The sequence below is a fragment of the Psammomys obesus genome, unplaced genomic scaffold, assembly GCF_907164565.1.
Source record: "Psammomys obesus unplaced genomic scaffold, mPsaObe1.curated_primary_1811, whole genome shotgun sequence".
Classification (NCBI taxonomy): Eukaryota; Metazoa; Chordata; class Mammalia; order Rodentia; family Muridae; genus Psammomys; species Psammomys obesus.
The window spans coordinates 15848842-15864467 of record NW_026596039.1 but is presented as its reverse complement, the minus strand read 5'-3'; the positions used below and the strand labels follow the sequence as shown (position 1 = coordinate 15864467).

At 45.0% G+C, this 15626-nt stretch overlaps 1 protein-coding gene across 1 annotated transcript in view; it reads right to left on the bottom strand.

The window, feature by feature from the left end:
* The window catches only part of Gldn (gliomedin), a 49093-nt gene that overhangs the window by 26363 nt on the left and 7104 nt on the right, over window positions 1-15626 (bottom strand). Inside the window, exon 2 of the mRNA XM_055622289.1 lies at window positions 1495-1546. Coding sequence (XP_055478264.1) covers window positions 1495-1546 — 52 coding nt within the window. The remainder of the gene's footprint in view (window positions 1-1494; window positions 1547-15626) is intronic.

The window sequence follows — 15626 nt, the reverse complement described above, 5'->3', positions numbered from 1 at the left end:
TTTCCTCTCTGAGGCCAAAATAAGGGAACAAGAGTTAGCCTTGGAGTTGAGGTTCCATCTTTATTTACTCACTCACGTAAGCCACAAGTTCATCCTTTAGACAAACTCACTCCCACATAAGGAGAGAAACTGAGGCAAATGCTCTAGAAACTTGCCAGTTCCCTGACATCTGGATACTGGCGGTGCAGGACCTCCTTACCCTGTGAGGTGCTCAAGTATTCTCCCCGGCACCTGGGACAGCAACCTCAGAGTCCTTGCAAAAGCTTTTGTCCTCAAGGCCTTGTGGACATCATCTAGAGTCCACTGAAGTGTTTCTTCACTTCGTTTCTACTATTTTTAATGGGAACATAATTATTTTCCATTTCTCCTCACAATGCTACCATTCTCTGGAAGGGCAGAGTGTCCCTCCGCTTAGGGGTCAGTGAGGGTGACTATTCTGAACCTGGGCTCTCCTTTGCCTCCACCTCCTGGTTGCCCTCACCTTCACAGGGCAGGCCCTTCACCTTAGTAGCAGGCTTCTTCCAGGCTTACATCCAGAAAACCACACCACAACTGGGCATGTATACACCCACAAACTCAGAACCCAGGAGGCTGGGGAAGGAAGACTGTCACACATCTGAGGCTAGCCTGGGCTACAGAGCAAGCTCCTATGTTAAAAACAAACAAAACCAACCTCCTCCCTCAAAACACAACACAACACACACACATACACACACACACACACATTTTTCTTTTATCCATTCCTTGACCCAGGATTTGATACCCCTCCTGGCTGGCTCTTTTGTATGTGTCCCTGAGCCACTGGAAGCAGGAATAAGCAAGCGGCACAGCCAGACGGTAAGCCCACCTAGCATATGGAATGCAGCTCTAGAGATGCTGCGTGGAAGTGGCTCAGCAGACAGCATGCCTGGTGTGCAACCCCGGGGCCCTGAATTTGATCCTCGGAACCTACGTAAAGGTTAAAGGGCAGAACCAACTCTGTACGGTTGTCCTCTGACCCCTGACATGCACGTCATGGCATGCACATGCTCCTCCCCCACAGACATAAAGATAATGGGAAAAAATAGAGAAACAGTGCTTGGTGATGGCCTGGCACATTGGTCCGGAACTGTCTGTCTATGCTGCACACCTGATACAGGGAAAGAATTACATCTTGGGCGTCACAGCACTTCTCATAAAAGAGAGCTCTGCCCTGTAGCTCTTTTCCCTTCTTTATTTTCCCCTTTAAAGCTAGTGGTTGAAGAAAATCCTTGGCCCTTGTTTAGGGTCACACACATTTCTAATTACTCAAGTCCTAGTTATTTTCCATGGCCACATTTCTGTGACAATACCAGAAAAATAATACTTTCATAATCATATTACAATTGGTTTTCTTTCCATTAAAAACATCTGGTGAAAGAAAGAAGAAGCATTTTTGTAACCAAGGGCCCTAAGGTACGTTTTCTGCCCCTGGCTCTTTGGCTAGCCCCTGTGTTGATACACGCACAAGCCTACCTGTAAGGCAGATGCCCTTCGTACTGTTGCACAGGTCCACCATCACTCGGATCTGTGAAGAGAGAGGGTGATTAGTAGCAAACAGTAGGCAGTGGGTTTGGAAGAAGATATCATTTATTCAAACAAGCAGAAAACAGCTTGGAAAAGCCACGAAGCAACGTCAGGGTAATATGCACATGTCTGAGGAAAAGAAGTCACTAAGGAATTCTGAGAGCAGGAGAAATAGTCTTCCCCAGGGAGGAGCACACCAGTGGGCTATATGATTTTGGTCAGCCCTAAAACCACTTATACAAGTAACATCATATAGACCGAGCGGGGTGCATGTATGTGTTTAGGAATATTGTATATATACATATAGGTTGTGCAATGACAATTGACCACAAAAGAGGCCATGGAAAAGCCAGGAGGCTTGTTTGAAACAAGGAAATAGAAGGGGAAAATTATGTAATTATAATGTCAAGATGAACACATATGCAAACCAAACAAATAGAAAACAAACAAACGACCTGAAGAGTCAAGCATGGTGGAGTAGGGCCAGTAATCCCAACCATTCCACAGGCTGAGGCAAGAGAATGGCAAATTCAAGGCTTTGTCTGGGCTACAGAGCGAGGTCAAGGCCAGTTTGGTCAATGTATGGAGACCCTATAACTAAAGTTAAAGAATAGGGATATAGCTTAGTGGCAGAGTCCTGTGTAGCTAGCACGAGGCCACACGTCGGCCCCTAGAATAGCATCAAACTGCAAAGAAACTTTTTAAAGACTTATGTATATTTGATATGAGAGCTCATCTAGAGAACCCCCCTGTGCTGTGGCTATAAACTTGTTTTTGTTTTGGTCTCAGGTGTGGGATATAAGACTGATTCAGATGGTCTACAGCAGCAGACTATTTGCTTCGTGTGGGCTCTGAGAGGAGCTCTTTGCCGGCTGCAGATAGTTTAAATCTGAGGACTCCAGAGAGAGAATAAATGCCAGAGTCCAGAGAGTGGGTAGGGGAGAAAGAACAAGGCTGCTCCTGCTTCCCCTTTGCTGCTCCTGTCTGCTGTTTTGAGACGAGAAGTTGAAGATCTCCTGAAATGAGGATTAGACTGGTTCCAAGGAACCCGATGACCTTGACCAGCAGGAAGCAGCTAAGAAAAAACAGCCCCCCCCCCCCCGCACTAACCCTTTCTGTCTCCTACCTGGTGTTGGGATGTTGGAAGGAGTTGCGGTGGAGAAGGGAGAAAAAGATAAAAGAAATGTAAACAAAAGAATTTAAAAATTAAAAAGTAAACCTACACCCTTGATTTTCTTCAGCTTCTGGGAAGACAGAGGGGATCCGTGGGAAATGACCAAATCCAGGTTTCACTATGCTGATGAGCAGACTCCCAAAGTCTGAAAGGCTTGCTATGCCTTTCAGAAAGAGCTTGGAGAAGGAGCAAGTTCTCACTGAGCAGGTCGGTAAGCACTGAGGGGGGTGTTTAAACTTTGTAATCTACAAAACCTTCCTTGAGGGTTGAGCTAACTTAGCCCCTAACACGTGCAAAGTAGCCCTGGTTGGCCGTGATCCTCAGACCACCGGATACTGCTGACTCCCAGCATAACAGCCTGTACAATCACTACCACAAAGGATGAGCTGATGTCTGCTCCCCCGTGCTCTGCTCTGCTCTTGTTCTCTGGGCTGATCCCCACGTGTGATGATCTCAAATCCACAGGTTGATAGATAGAAAGGTAAATACGTGATAAAATGTGGAGCACAGGATGGTGTTAGAACATGCTTCTGTTAATATAAAGCAGCCGTGCAATCAGGCTTTCACATAGCTTTACACTGGTGAGTTTAAGGTATTACAGAACAAAACAAACAAAGAAACAAACAAAATCACACCAGGTGGAGTTGGAGAACCAGCGTGGAAGAAACTGCATTAAGCTCCATATGTCATTTAATTTTTTTTTCTTCACTGATTGCTCTTTCACTTAAATTATTTTTTAAAAAAGAAAACGTTAAAAAAATAAAGATAATGCTTTGGGCTGGAAGGCAGGCTCAGTGTTTCCGAGCATTGGCTGCTCCTGCAAGCACTGGAGCTCATTTCCCACGTGTCTGACCAGCAGTTTACAACTGCTTGCAATTCCAGCTCCAGGGCATTCAAAAGCCTCTTCTGGCACAGGCACATACAGATACACATGACTAAAAGTAATAATAATAATAATAATAACTTTTTAAAAAGATCATGCTTTGACTTGAAGAGAAGGTGATTGAGTTTCTTGTGTTGGGGGGGGGGTTTTTGTTTGTCAGTGGATCCAGAGGGAAACTCATCCTTTTTTTATTTTATTTTATTTTATATTTTATTTTATTTTATGCCAACAATATCTGTTGAGTGTAGTAGAAAGAGGTTCCTGAGCCACTGAATGCCTATCACACATCTACACAAACGTAGTAAAACTGAACTATGCAAAAAACACAAATACTGGGTCCTCTTTATCTCCCATTCGGCATTCATAGATCCAACCAATTACAGGCTGAAAAGAATCGTGCTTATGCTGAATATGTGCCAACCTCTTCTGTCATTCCCCGAGTGACCGCTTACTAGAATTATGCGCACGGCATTTATGCTGTATTAGCTATCACAAGCAACCTAGAGGCGATTTAACAAGAAGTGTGTAGGTGCATGCAGTATTCCAATACCGCACTGTTTCTACATGGAGGGATTTGCGCGCCCTAGGAGTCTGGTATTTAAGAAGGGTCCTAGAATGAATGCCCCGTGGGTGCAGTGGGTAGACGGTGACATATTCCACCCTAGATTAAGGTCTGGAAACTAACCAATGCCAGGTGACTGTCTCAGGTGCCTCTGCTGGCCAACAGCTCCCTGAACTGAAGCATAATGGACAGTGCTCATTTCCAGGAGCGCCCCTGCCTATTCAAGGGCACACAGTCTGCTGGGAGGGGCGGGGGGGAGGCTCAACTCCAGGCGCCCGCCGTATTCCATAATGTCTTTGATAAGTACCTTAACATGACCAGGCCCACCCCAAAAATTGGATTCCCTGCATTTTAGTTATTCTTATAAATGAATGTAATCAGCTGCACCGTGACAAAAAATTTATTGTCTTTAAAAATATATATAATTGCCCATTGAGAAGACCAGAAAAGATTTCACAATGGTTCATTTGTTGCCTGGGGGATCACAGAAGAAGTAGTTTGCCACAGTGGAGCGTCAATAGGGAAAATGAGCCCTTCTTCCTGACACTCATTACTGGTCCGGGACAGACACAGCTGCAATCTGCGGGGAAGGAGTTTTCATTTCCTGACCCGCTGACTGCATTTATACACTGAGTGTCGATTTACATGCTTTATAGGAAATTATCTTAATCTTCTCAGAAATACTGTCTTAATAAACTTAGGCGCCATAAAGCTGTATTTGAAATGAAACATTCTGCATGAAAATGTGTAGCCATAAAGCAAGAAGTGATCTCTCCCGCCCCCATCACAATGATTAAGAATTTGGACGAAAATCTAAAAATTAAGAATCAAAGGTCGCGTTGGTATAGAAGGCTTCTTAGGTTTTGATGTAGGACTTGAGGGTGTTGGAGCGGAAGAGGCCTCTGAAGCCATTACCCCGGGGGAGTTAGACAGCTCTGTCTACAGTGTGTCCCTGTCCCTGTTGGAAGCCACTGTCCATCATTGTCACACCCCTTGTCGCCAGTCATTCTGTCTTACCACACCTTTTCTGTCATTCCCACTAAAGGCTCCGGTCAGGCTTTCCCTAACTCCTAAGTGATACCCAGATACTCCTGTGCCCTCAACTGGCTTTTATTTTATCTAGGTAGCACTTATTATTAGCCAATGCTGTATTGCTTATTTATAAAGTTAGTCATCACATGCTCCTGATAGGAAAAGTGGACAAGGATTTCTGGCCTGGAATGTTCATTGCAACGTGGTTTGTGTAGCAAACAACCTTAACATAACATATTGATGACCGGTTATATTGAAAAGAATGTGATGGATCACATTCTTCTGGAAAATATACGTTCTGGAATAATGGCTTTGGCCTACTGTTATAGAAGAAAAGCAAAACCTAGCCCAAGCCACACAGCACAACAGTGGGCCCCCTGGGGTATCCCTGAAGTTCTACCATGCAGACCTGCTCTTTGCTCAGTGGAATATTGTTTAAATGCCAGGTGAGGGGCTGGAGGTGTGCCTCAGCGGGTAGAATGCTTGTGCACTCTCTAACAGTCCTGGATTCCACCCCCCAGAACTGTACAAAATCAGATTGGAGTGCACCTCTAATCCCAGCAGTCTGCACTACATCGATTGTCTCAACCCCCAAAACAAGAACGAAAATAAAAACAAACATAACTTAGTCCCCTGTCTCTTACACAGCGGACACTCTTCCGGCCATTCTCAGCCGTGTCAGTTACTATTATGAGCGTGTAAACGGCCTCACAAACAAAACCCCACGGCATCTGGTAATTACCCCTCTCTTAGCGGATTCTTAGGGCTGGAGACAAAAGGTCACAAAAATGCTGTGTTTCTTTTTTAATTATTAATTTTTTATTTTTTTTTAATATTAGTTACAGTTTATTCACCTTGTATCCCAGCTGTATCCAGCTCCCTCATTCCCTTCCAATCCCATCATCCTTCCCTCATCTCCTTTCTGCCCCTTTCCAAGTCCACTGATAGGGGAGGTCCTCCTCACCTTCCATCTGACCCTAGCTTATCAGGTATCTTCAGGACTGGCTGCAAAGTCCTCCTCTGTGGCCTAGCAAGGCTGCTCCTCCCAAGGGGGATGGGGAAAGTCAAAGAGCCAGCCATTGAGTTTATGTCAGAAATAGTCTCTGTTCCCCTTATTAGGGAACCCACTTGGATAGTGAGCTACCATGGGCTACATCTGAGTAGTACATTTAGGTTATATCCATACATGGTCCTTGGTTGGAGATACAGTCTCATAAAAGACCTCTGTGCCCAGATATACACATGGTATATACTCACTTATAGGTACATACTGAAATCTGTACACGTAAAGAAGATAAACAAGAAAGAGGACCTGGGGTAAGATGATCAATCCTCACTTAGAAAAACAAATGGGATGGACATTGGATGAAGTGAAAAACAAGTAACAGGACAGGAGCCTACCGCAGAGGACCTCTGAAAGACTCTACCTAGCAGTGTACCAAAGCAGATGCTGAAACTCATAACCAAACCCTCAGCAGAGTGCAGGGAATCATATGAAAGAAGGGGGAGTCAGTATGACCTGGAGAGGACAGGAGCCCCACAAGGACCGAATGCGGTGTTTTTTACTGGACCTTCAAGCCACAGATGTCGAAACTCTACCTAGATGTCTGAAGTTATGGCCAGAGACTCTGGGCTCAGCTAAGAAAGGCAGGCTCTTCCAAGAGGCCACTGTGTGAAGAGAATTTGCAATTCCAATGGGAACATGCAGTTTGCCTTTGTTAAAACAAAAAAGAAAAGAGAAAGAGAACGAAACTCAAGGCCAGCCACCTGTAGCCACCTAACTGAAACTTAAAGTCTTTCTGACCTCTTCCTCCCCAAACCTGACCTTAAACATAAATACAAAGTACTCTGTCCTTGGCAGCAAGGGCTGATGAAGCTAAACAAAGCAGCTGCAGATAAGCAGTCTAATGAGCTTCTGGCCTTCAAAGAGTACGTGTGGAGGTGCACACCTGTAATCCTAGCATGAGGGAGGTGGAGGTGGGAGCCTCACAAGTTGAATTCCAGGTCAGGTTACAGGAAAACACACACACACACACACACACACAGGGTGTGTGGAGGGGAGATGAAAAAAATTTGTTCTGGTATAAAGTCTCTTAGCTCATGAACTGGTTTATTTATAAAAAGCTCTTGAAATTCTAATCTTGTATGATGGAGCTGGCCTAAGGCTCAACAGTGCAATTCTGGGGTCTAGGTCCCAGCTGGTGCTGAGTTCTAGTCCTGGAAGAAAATCAGTGGGGCCCAGGCATCAGGCATTTGTCAGCTCAAGTGAGCCTGTCATCTTCTTGTCATTCATTCTGCCTGGGATCCTCAAGAACCCCTCCTTCTGAGCCAGGGACATCTCTGTTAGCCTACTTCATCACCATTACCCAGCTCCTCAGCTGGGCTCTCACAGAGAGGGGCTGCTTATCCAGTCCAGGGGTGTTCGCATTACCAGCCCTGGAAAAGCAGCATGCTCAGACTAGGGAACTCAGGAAACCCTTGCTCAACCAGGGAAGGGATGTATTTCTCAACCCTCACACTGGCTTTCCTTACTGAAAGTATCATTGGTGCCACTGGAGCTCAGGAAGCCACACAGTGGTCTCTTGCCAAAACTGAGTACTTTATTTCTTTATGAACGGCAGGGTCTTTCTCTACCACCCAGGCTGGTCTTTTTCAGTCTTCCTGTGTGTGTCAGCCTCCACATGCTGTCTTCTTGAGTGCTCAGGAACAGAATAATTTGGAAGCTTTTAGGAGCTGCCTCTGAACCAAGGGATCTCTAACCGGAAGTGACACCGAAAGGGAACTCGTATAGAAAGAAAATGAAGTACTTATTTCAATTGCATTTCACAGTTCAAAATCTCAGTGGTAGAACATAACCCTGGTGTGTGCAAGTTCAAGCCCAAGTATTACAAAAAAAAAAAAATTTCTTCCCACACCACACCCCAAAATGCCACAAAGTCATTGAGTGTGAGACATCAAAAAGCTCAATAATTAAGGAACTGGGCTGCCGTGAAAGGAAAAAAAAATATTCAATGACAAAAGAAAAAAAGTTCTAAAAACAAATGTAAACAAAAAACCAGTAAATACATCCAACATGATTAATAAATGCCAAACGCAAGAATCATGAGGAAAAGAACACCAAAAGTGCAAGATAATAGAATTCAATAAATGTTTAAAGCAAGGTAGAGGGAAAGGACATCTTTCATACGAGGAGCAAGCTGACCATAACATCCTTCTCATCAGAAAATGCAAGTGAGAGCCCAGTGGGGATTGCATCATTAGAATGTTGACAGAAAACCCCTTTTCTTGTGTTTTTTTCTTTTTATTTTTTGTACTGTTGTTTGGGGAGGGGGTGTTGAATTCAGGTCCTCACGCATGCTTCACCTACACTCCGCCCCCAAGCTGTATACCCCCAGCACTCACACCCCTCCCCCCTCACAGATTTCAGTCTAGAATTCTTACTCAAAGCAGTTTTGTAAAACGAAGAAAAAGAAATAACTGAGAAGAACAATATAAGACAGAAACGTATCTACTTAAAAAAAGAACATTGAGGAAGAGAGAAATAAAACCAAAACTTATTTTCCTTTTAAATAAAGAGCCAAAATTAAAAAAAAAAATTAAGCAGTGGACATATAGCAAGTTCCAGAAAGCATTCGTGGTCCCTGTATGGCATATATAATGGAGCCCTTCTGCTAACTCATAGGTTAGAACATTTTTGTTATTGTCTTCAGAGCTGTGGTTCTCAACCTTTCTAATGCTGCAACCCTTTAATACAGTTTCTCAACCATAAAATTGTGTTATTGCTACTTTGTAACTGCAATTTTGCTGCTGTTATAAATCCCCGTATAATATCTGATACTCGGTCACACGGCTAACCAGGCATTGTCCAGTCCCAGTGCTTACGTTCTTAGTGGGGGTTGGGTCACATAGAGACCTGCCTTTTCATATTTAGACTTTTGTGTGGTGTGTGCTGGGGATAAAACCTGGCTAATACGTATGTCAGTCAAGTCCACTTCCACTGAGATAATTTTTAGGTTTGTAAAGATCTTTCTCACAGAAAAGACAGAGTTCTCCCTAGAATCAAGGTGTTCTCTTTTCCCTGAAAACTTCCTTATAACAAGTTTCATTGTGACATTTTTTTTTTCAGGTCACATTCAATCTGCAAGCATACTCAGCATCCTCCTGTTTCTGAACTAGCTCACTTTGGTCCTTTTTCATTTGTCTTTGAGGCCCACTGACCCCTGTCTAGATCTGGAAGAGTGATTCCTTTTCTTTCTGTCTAGCTGCCAAGTTCAATACACTCTTTTCTCTTGGTATTTCTAGAATGCAGAAGTAGAGCCGTCTGCTCTACTTCTATCCTGATCACACTAGAGCCTTTCCTTGCCTATGTTAATGTAGGAACTTCCTAAGTTTCTTCTTGCTTAGAGCCCAGCCCCACACCTCAGGCCACAGCATCTCATCCTGGGAAGCCATCTTCTTTACAACTTTCGCTGATAAAGATGCACAGCGGCTCCCAATCGCTCCCGGGCTTCATTCTTAAAAGTGGAAATCAATGTTTCTCCTAGCCTAGCCAGCCAACGTTGATTGCATTTCTCCTGCGGAAGGTCTGCAGCTTAGGGAAACGTGGCCAGGCTCCTTCTCTGTCACTATTGCCATTCCAGACCCTGGACAGTCATGTCATGATTTGCGCTTGAAACGCTTTGCCCTCCTTCTTGCCCAGGCTCATAAAACTGTCTTGCACACCCTAGTGAAGGCTCTGTCACCAGCTACATGCCCAGCCTCCGAGCTCCTTTCTTCCGGATGGTCCTTGTCCTTATCACATGACTATAAAAAAATCTCCTTTCAAAGATCTTGTTCAGAAATTTTGATACAGTGTACTCAAAGGGGGTGGTGGTTTTTTTTTTTCCTTCTGATGAATGAGATTCTAGACTGTACCCATCACCTGCAGAGTCACTGAAAACAAACTGTAGAAATGTTTTGCACCCCCCCCCCCCCGCTCGGCATTGTATCTTGGACACAGTTACCCACAATTCACTCCTAGTCCTCTACAGTCCTTAGCTGGAGCCCAGGAAGAGCTCCCAAAGTTCCCAGTAGTTTAGCAAACACAGGAAACTTTCTAAGTGGCAAATGAAGAGATTGCTGAGTTGCATTCAGAACAAAACTTCACAAATTGCAGTTTGAATGCTCTTCAGCTGGTCTTTTTGTTTTAACTCTACCTTTCAGTAAAGAAAATTGTGTCCTGAACTTTAGTTAAACTAGAAGCAAATTATACCTATTTAAGACACAGCACTGTTAAAACTCAAAGATCTACATAAAAGCAACTAATGAGCTTGAAAAATGCTCTTTTTGTGGCAGAATCACAACCTAAAAGCTTCGGCTTCTTTAGCACAACGTGACCTTTAGTCTGCAGGTAAAATGCATGTAAATTAAGCTTGAATGTCAACTAGATTTAGCCAAGGATTCTGTTCTGATGGTGGGGGGTGGGGTAGGGCATGAGGAATGTAGGAGCAAAATTTGTCTTAGAGTTAAATTAAAGTAACAGCTACATAAGTGTGTTTTTCAATGACTATTGTTCTGGTGACCCCACCTTGGTAACCAACCACATCCTGGGGTACAAAAGACCCCCAGGAAAGAAGTTATCCTTCTCTTTTAGAAGTCCTTACTGTTCCCTTTCCCCTTCAGATTGTCTAGATTTTCCAAATAAAAGCGAGAATCTCTTTGTTTTTTGGAGCCACTAATAGGAACCAGCAGAAGTTAACAGTAGAGGAGACAGACAGGAAAAACAGTGGCTTTTGGAGGTGTCGGGCCTGTCACTGTATCCCAAGGAAGGGTAGGGGGCCGGGAATCCTGCACCTTGAAGAAGTCTGTCTTGCTTATTTTTGGTGGTGCTGGGATGGACCCTGTACCTTCTGCATGATAGACAAACCCTCTCCCATTTAGCTACATCCTGTCCCCTGTTTTGTTGTGAGTGACATGAAGAGTTAGGTTATTTTGATGGCAATCTAAATTTTTAGAGGCCACATAGTTCCCCAAAGCAGAATACAGACATCTGGAATGCTGAAGGAATTTGGGAGCAATAGTAAACCCAGAGCTCTGGGCTAGAGGGCTCACAGTTACATAACACTCTGGCTGTCTTTCTGTCTCCTGCCTCCCAGTTGTTATGTGGCAACAACTTAATAGCAATAGGAAGTAATAGGAGCCAGCGTGGTGGACACGGTGGACACCAAGACAATGAAGACACAAAAGCAAAGCATTCAAGGGTGAGGTTAATGTCCTTCTAAAAATAAAATGGGAGTTTTGTTTCGTTTGAGGCAGAATCTCACTCTGTAGCCACGGATGTCCTGGAACTCACTGTGTAGATCAGGTTTGTCAGCAACTCATAGAGATCTGTCTGCTTCTGCCATCTGAGTGATGGGATTAAAGGTACGTGTGACCACAGTCCAGCAGTGATACAAAACGGAAGACTCAAAATGTGTCCTTACTTCTGTGTTTAGAGGATGTCACCTATGAACTAGAAGATGGTCTACCAGACACTGACTATGTTGGCACGTAGAACCTAGGTTTCTCTGCTACTTGTGGTTGTGAGGAGTAAATTTCTGTTGTTTAAAAGAACCCAGTCTCAGCCAGGCCGTGGTGGTGCACACCTTTAATCCCAGAGCAGAGAGTCAGAGGCAGGTGGATCTCTGTGAGTTCAAAACCAATCTGGTTTAAAGAGTTCCAGGACAGCCAGGGCTGTACAGAGAAACCCTGTCCTGAGGGGGGATGGGAGAGAAAAAGAAAAAGAACCCAGTCTGCAGTACATTGTCGCAGAAGCCTCAGTAGACTAAGAGAGTGCCTCTTTTTTTGGCTTGTTTGTGTCCTGGGAATTGAATTGAGCATAGGGGCTTTTCACATGCCTGGTGTGAGTTCTACCACTGAATTTCATCCCCAGCCCAGGGATTTAAAGAATAGAAACAATGACTACTGAAGGCCTGACTCTGATACTAGGTCCTGCGTTTACATTACCTTCAAAATTCCTAGAAACTGCACAAGACAGGCATTACAGACGAGAACACCGAGGCCTGGAGAAGTTAAAGATGCCCGAGGTCACACAGCGATGGGCCAGGAGTCCATTGACCTCCATGTGCTCTGTGTTTATTCCTACACACTTCAGGGATCATTCAGGCATACGATCCGGATGGGCACCTAACAGCCAAGGAAGGATGCTGTATTGCTCAAATTATGAGCAGGGACAAGGGGGCTGACATCATAGCAGGGAGCCTAAGCCCTTCACAGGGAGATCCTGGGCCAATGTCACCGAGAGGATCTGTGGGCTGTGGACCCACCCTTTGACAATCTTTTGTCAAGCACCCTCAGCGTGTGATCTGGTGTGGCTCCAGGTGGGCTGATCTCCCCAAGGTGAAGACGCACTTTTTAGGATTTATATGGCTTTGAATTCCAAGACAAAAATCCACTAATTCTCAGCATGATCACAGGGCTGGTTAGAAGAAGGCAGGGAAATGGTGGGGGTAAGGATGGTGAGAACAGATGACTCAGCAGCCTCTAGAAGATAGCATCCTGCTCTGCTGAGGTTCAGCTCACTGACTCCTGCTGCTTCTGCCGCCCTGGCTGGCAAGAGACCAGACCAACTCTGAGGTGGGTGTTCTTAATTTTCTTTTAATAGCTCTGTGGGAACAGGTCCGCATGGCTTCCCTGCCATTCATTTGGTCAACACCCTTTCCCTATTCTCATGGCTCCAGATGTTCAGTCCTGACCCACTATTTCTTCCATATGTCCTTGGATGGCCATGGCAATTTTAAATAGCTGTCCCACAGACGCTGTCAGCGGACCTCCTGCCGCCAGATCCACAGATGCTGGCGTCCCTGTGCAAGACGGCACAGCGCTTGTATATAGGGTGTGCGTACGCTTCTATGGGCTTGAAAACATGTGAAGAGTGGCAAGAAGAAACTCTACAGACTTAATACAGAAACAATTCTTTTCAACCAGGTATGGCGACACGTGTCTGTAATAACTGATACTTCAGAGGCAGAAAGCAGGTGGACCATGAAGTTCAAGGCCACCCTCAGCTTGTTAAGATGGAGACCAGCTTTGTTACACAAGACCTGTCTCAAATAAACTAAACTAAACAGGGCTGGAGAGATGGCTCAGTTGGGGATGCGGTTGCTGAGCAAAGCTGAGCATATGAGTTTGAATCCTCAGCTTCTATAAAAAGCTGGACATAGCCGTGTGCCTGCAATCCCAGCATGGGGCTGAGCAGGGCGGTGGAGGCAGAAGGATCCCTGAGGCTTGCTGGCTAGCCGGCTTCCAGATCAAGGAGAGACCCTGTCTTCAAAGGAAGGTGGAGGCGCGGGGCGTGGCAGAGAAGCATGCCTGACAGCCTCCTGTGGCCCCCACATACGTTTATATACATTTGCACAGTCATGTGCATGCAACACTCACACACAGAGAGAGATACACAGAGACACACAATAAGATGGAGGGCAACTGAGGCAGAGAGGGAGAGAGAGCCCTCAGTTATTTTTAATGTGTGCCGGATTACATCTGAAGATGTGGAATTGATGGGTGTAGAAGAACGGAGCGTAACAACAGCAAGTATTTTCTTAGTGCATATGCCAAGTTAGGTGCCCATGAAAAAGGGTCTGAAGGCTGTAGTGAAGGGGTCAGCTCTCCTGTCTTCCTAAACATGCCTGCATCACCTGAGTCACAGCCAGATTTACAGGGGTGTTCAAAGTATCAAGACCAACCAACAGACAAGATCCGAGCAGAGTAACCTTGAGTTCTCACTCCACCGTTAACACCCAGTACAGTTTCTGACATCCAAACTACCCACATGGTACCGGGTGTGCTCTGAGAATACCGCCCTGGCATCCCAAGCACAAATGAGCTCATGATGCCACAAGAAAAGATAAAGAAACCCACCTCCCAGGTCTGCATATGGCTTTCGATTTCGGCTACCCTCTCTTTTGTACGATCTCGTACCTGGCTGATCTATCATGTCCATTCTGCATAACAGGAGCTCAGGAGGTCTCTGCTGTCCCCTCCAATTGAACAGAACAGAATGTGAAGAAGGCATAGAGTTCGGGGTGAGTGAGCACTTAGAGTCTGTCTCAACCTTGACTGCTCTTCATCTGGGAAGCCAGCCGCCTGGCTCAGCCCTGCTGAGCACAGCCTCACCCTCACAGTGGCTTTGTTTTGCATCCAAGAAGCAATGCTAATTTAGCAGCTGGAGCTCACCAGCCCAGCCCTTCTCCAGGGATGACTGTATGCATGGGGTCAGCAAACTTCAGTAACCCTGCACATGGAAAACGTTAGGGTCCCAGGGGTCTGACACCTTCCTCTGATAATCTGTGTGAGAACCTGCATTCACATGCACATAAAATCTACACACACACACACACACACAAATAAAAATAGATCAAAGCAAGCCAAGCAAAATGTCACAACAACCACAGTGTCCAGAATCAGGCTTGTAAATAACAAGGCTGTGACCAAGCTAAATAAATCAAATTTGCTCAGAACCACCCAAGACACAACTATTACAATTAGGACACTGGATGTCATAAGATGGCTTCTAGCAATATGAATGTTGTTTAGGCAAAACTGTTCCAACCAACTAATTTTTTTCTTTCTTCTTTTCTTTATTTCTTCTTCTGATTTAATCTATTTATTTAATTCTTTTTTGCTCTGCTGTCAATATTTAAAAGTTGAGACATTTCACATTAAGAGTAAGATGTTTTTACTTCTCCTCAAAAAAAAAAAAAAAAAAAAGACTAGGCTCTGCTTCCTGTGTGGCTGTCATCAGTGAGAGCACATGCTGTAGGCTTCAGTCGGGGTATATTTGGTTGTGTGAGTGAGTTCCCCGAAATCAAATGTTGGAAACCTTGTCCTCAAATTCATGTTACTTGTATTTAGAAGTGAGGACCTAGGAAGGTGATTAGGATTGAATGAAGTAATGAGGGGAGGTCTCCCATGACGCATCAGCATCATTATAAGAAGAAGAGAGACCAGAGCTAGCAATGCACTGGCCTCGTGGATGCTCTGCCATGTAGGATGCATCGAGAAAGTCCTCAGGATCCAGGACCGCGTTCTTGGACGGCCCAGCTTCGGGAACAATGAGCCAAATCAACTTTTATTATTTTGTTTTGAGAGCAGAAAGCGGACTCAGACCTAGGATTGTCCCAGAGGCTGCTATGCTCACGTGCAGCAGCCATGTCATTTGTGGTCTATGTGTCTTCTCAGCACCTCAAGACGAAAGTAGCTGGGCGCGGTGGTGCCGCCTATGATCCCAGCACTGGGGAGGCAGAGGCAGGCAGATTTCTGAGTTTGAGGCCAGCCTCATCTACAGAGTGAGTTCCAGGACAGCCAATGATACACAGAAAAACCCTGTCTCAAAAATACCAACCAACCAACCAACCAACCAACCAACCAACCAACCAACCAACCAAACCAAA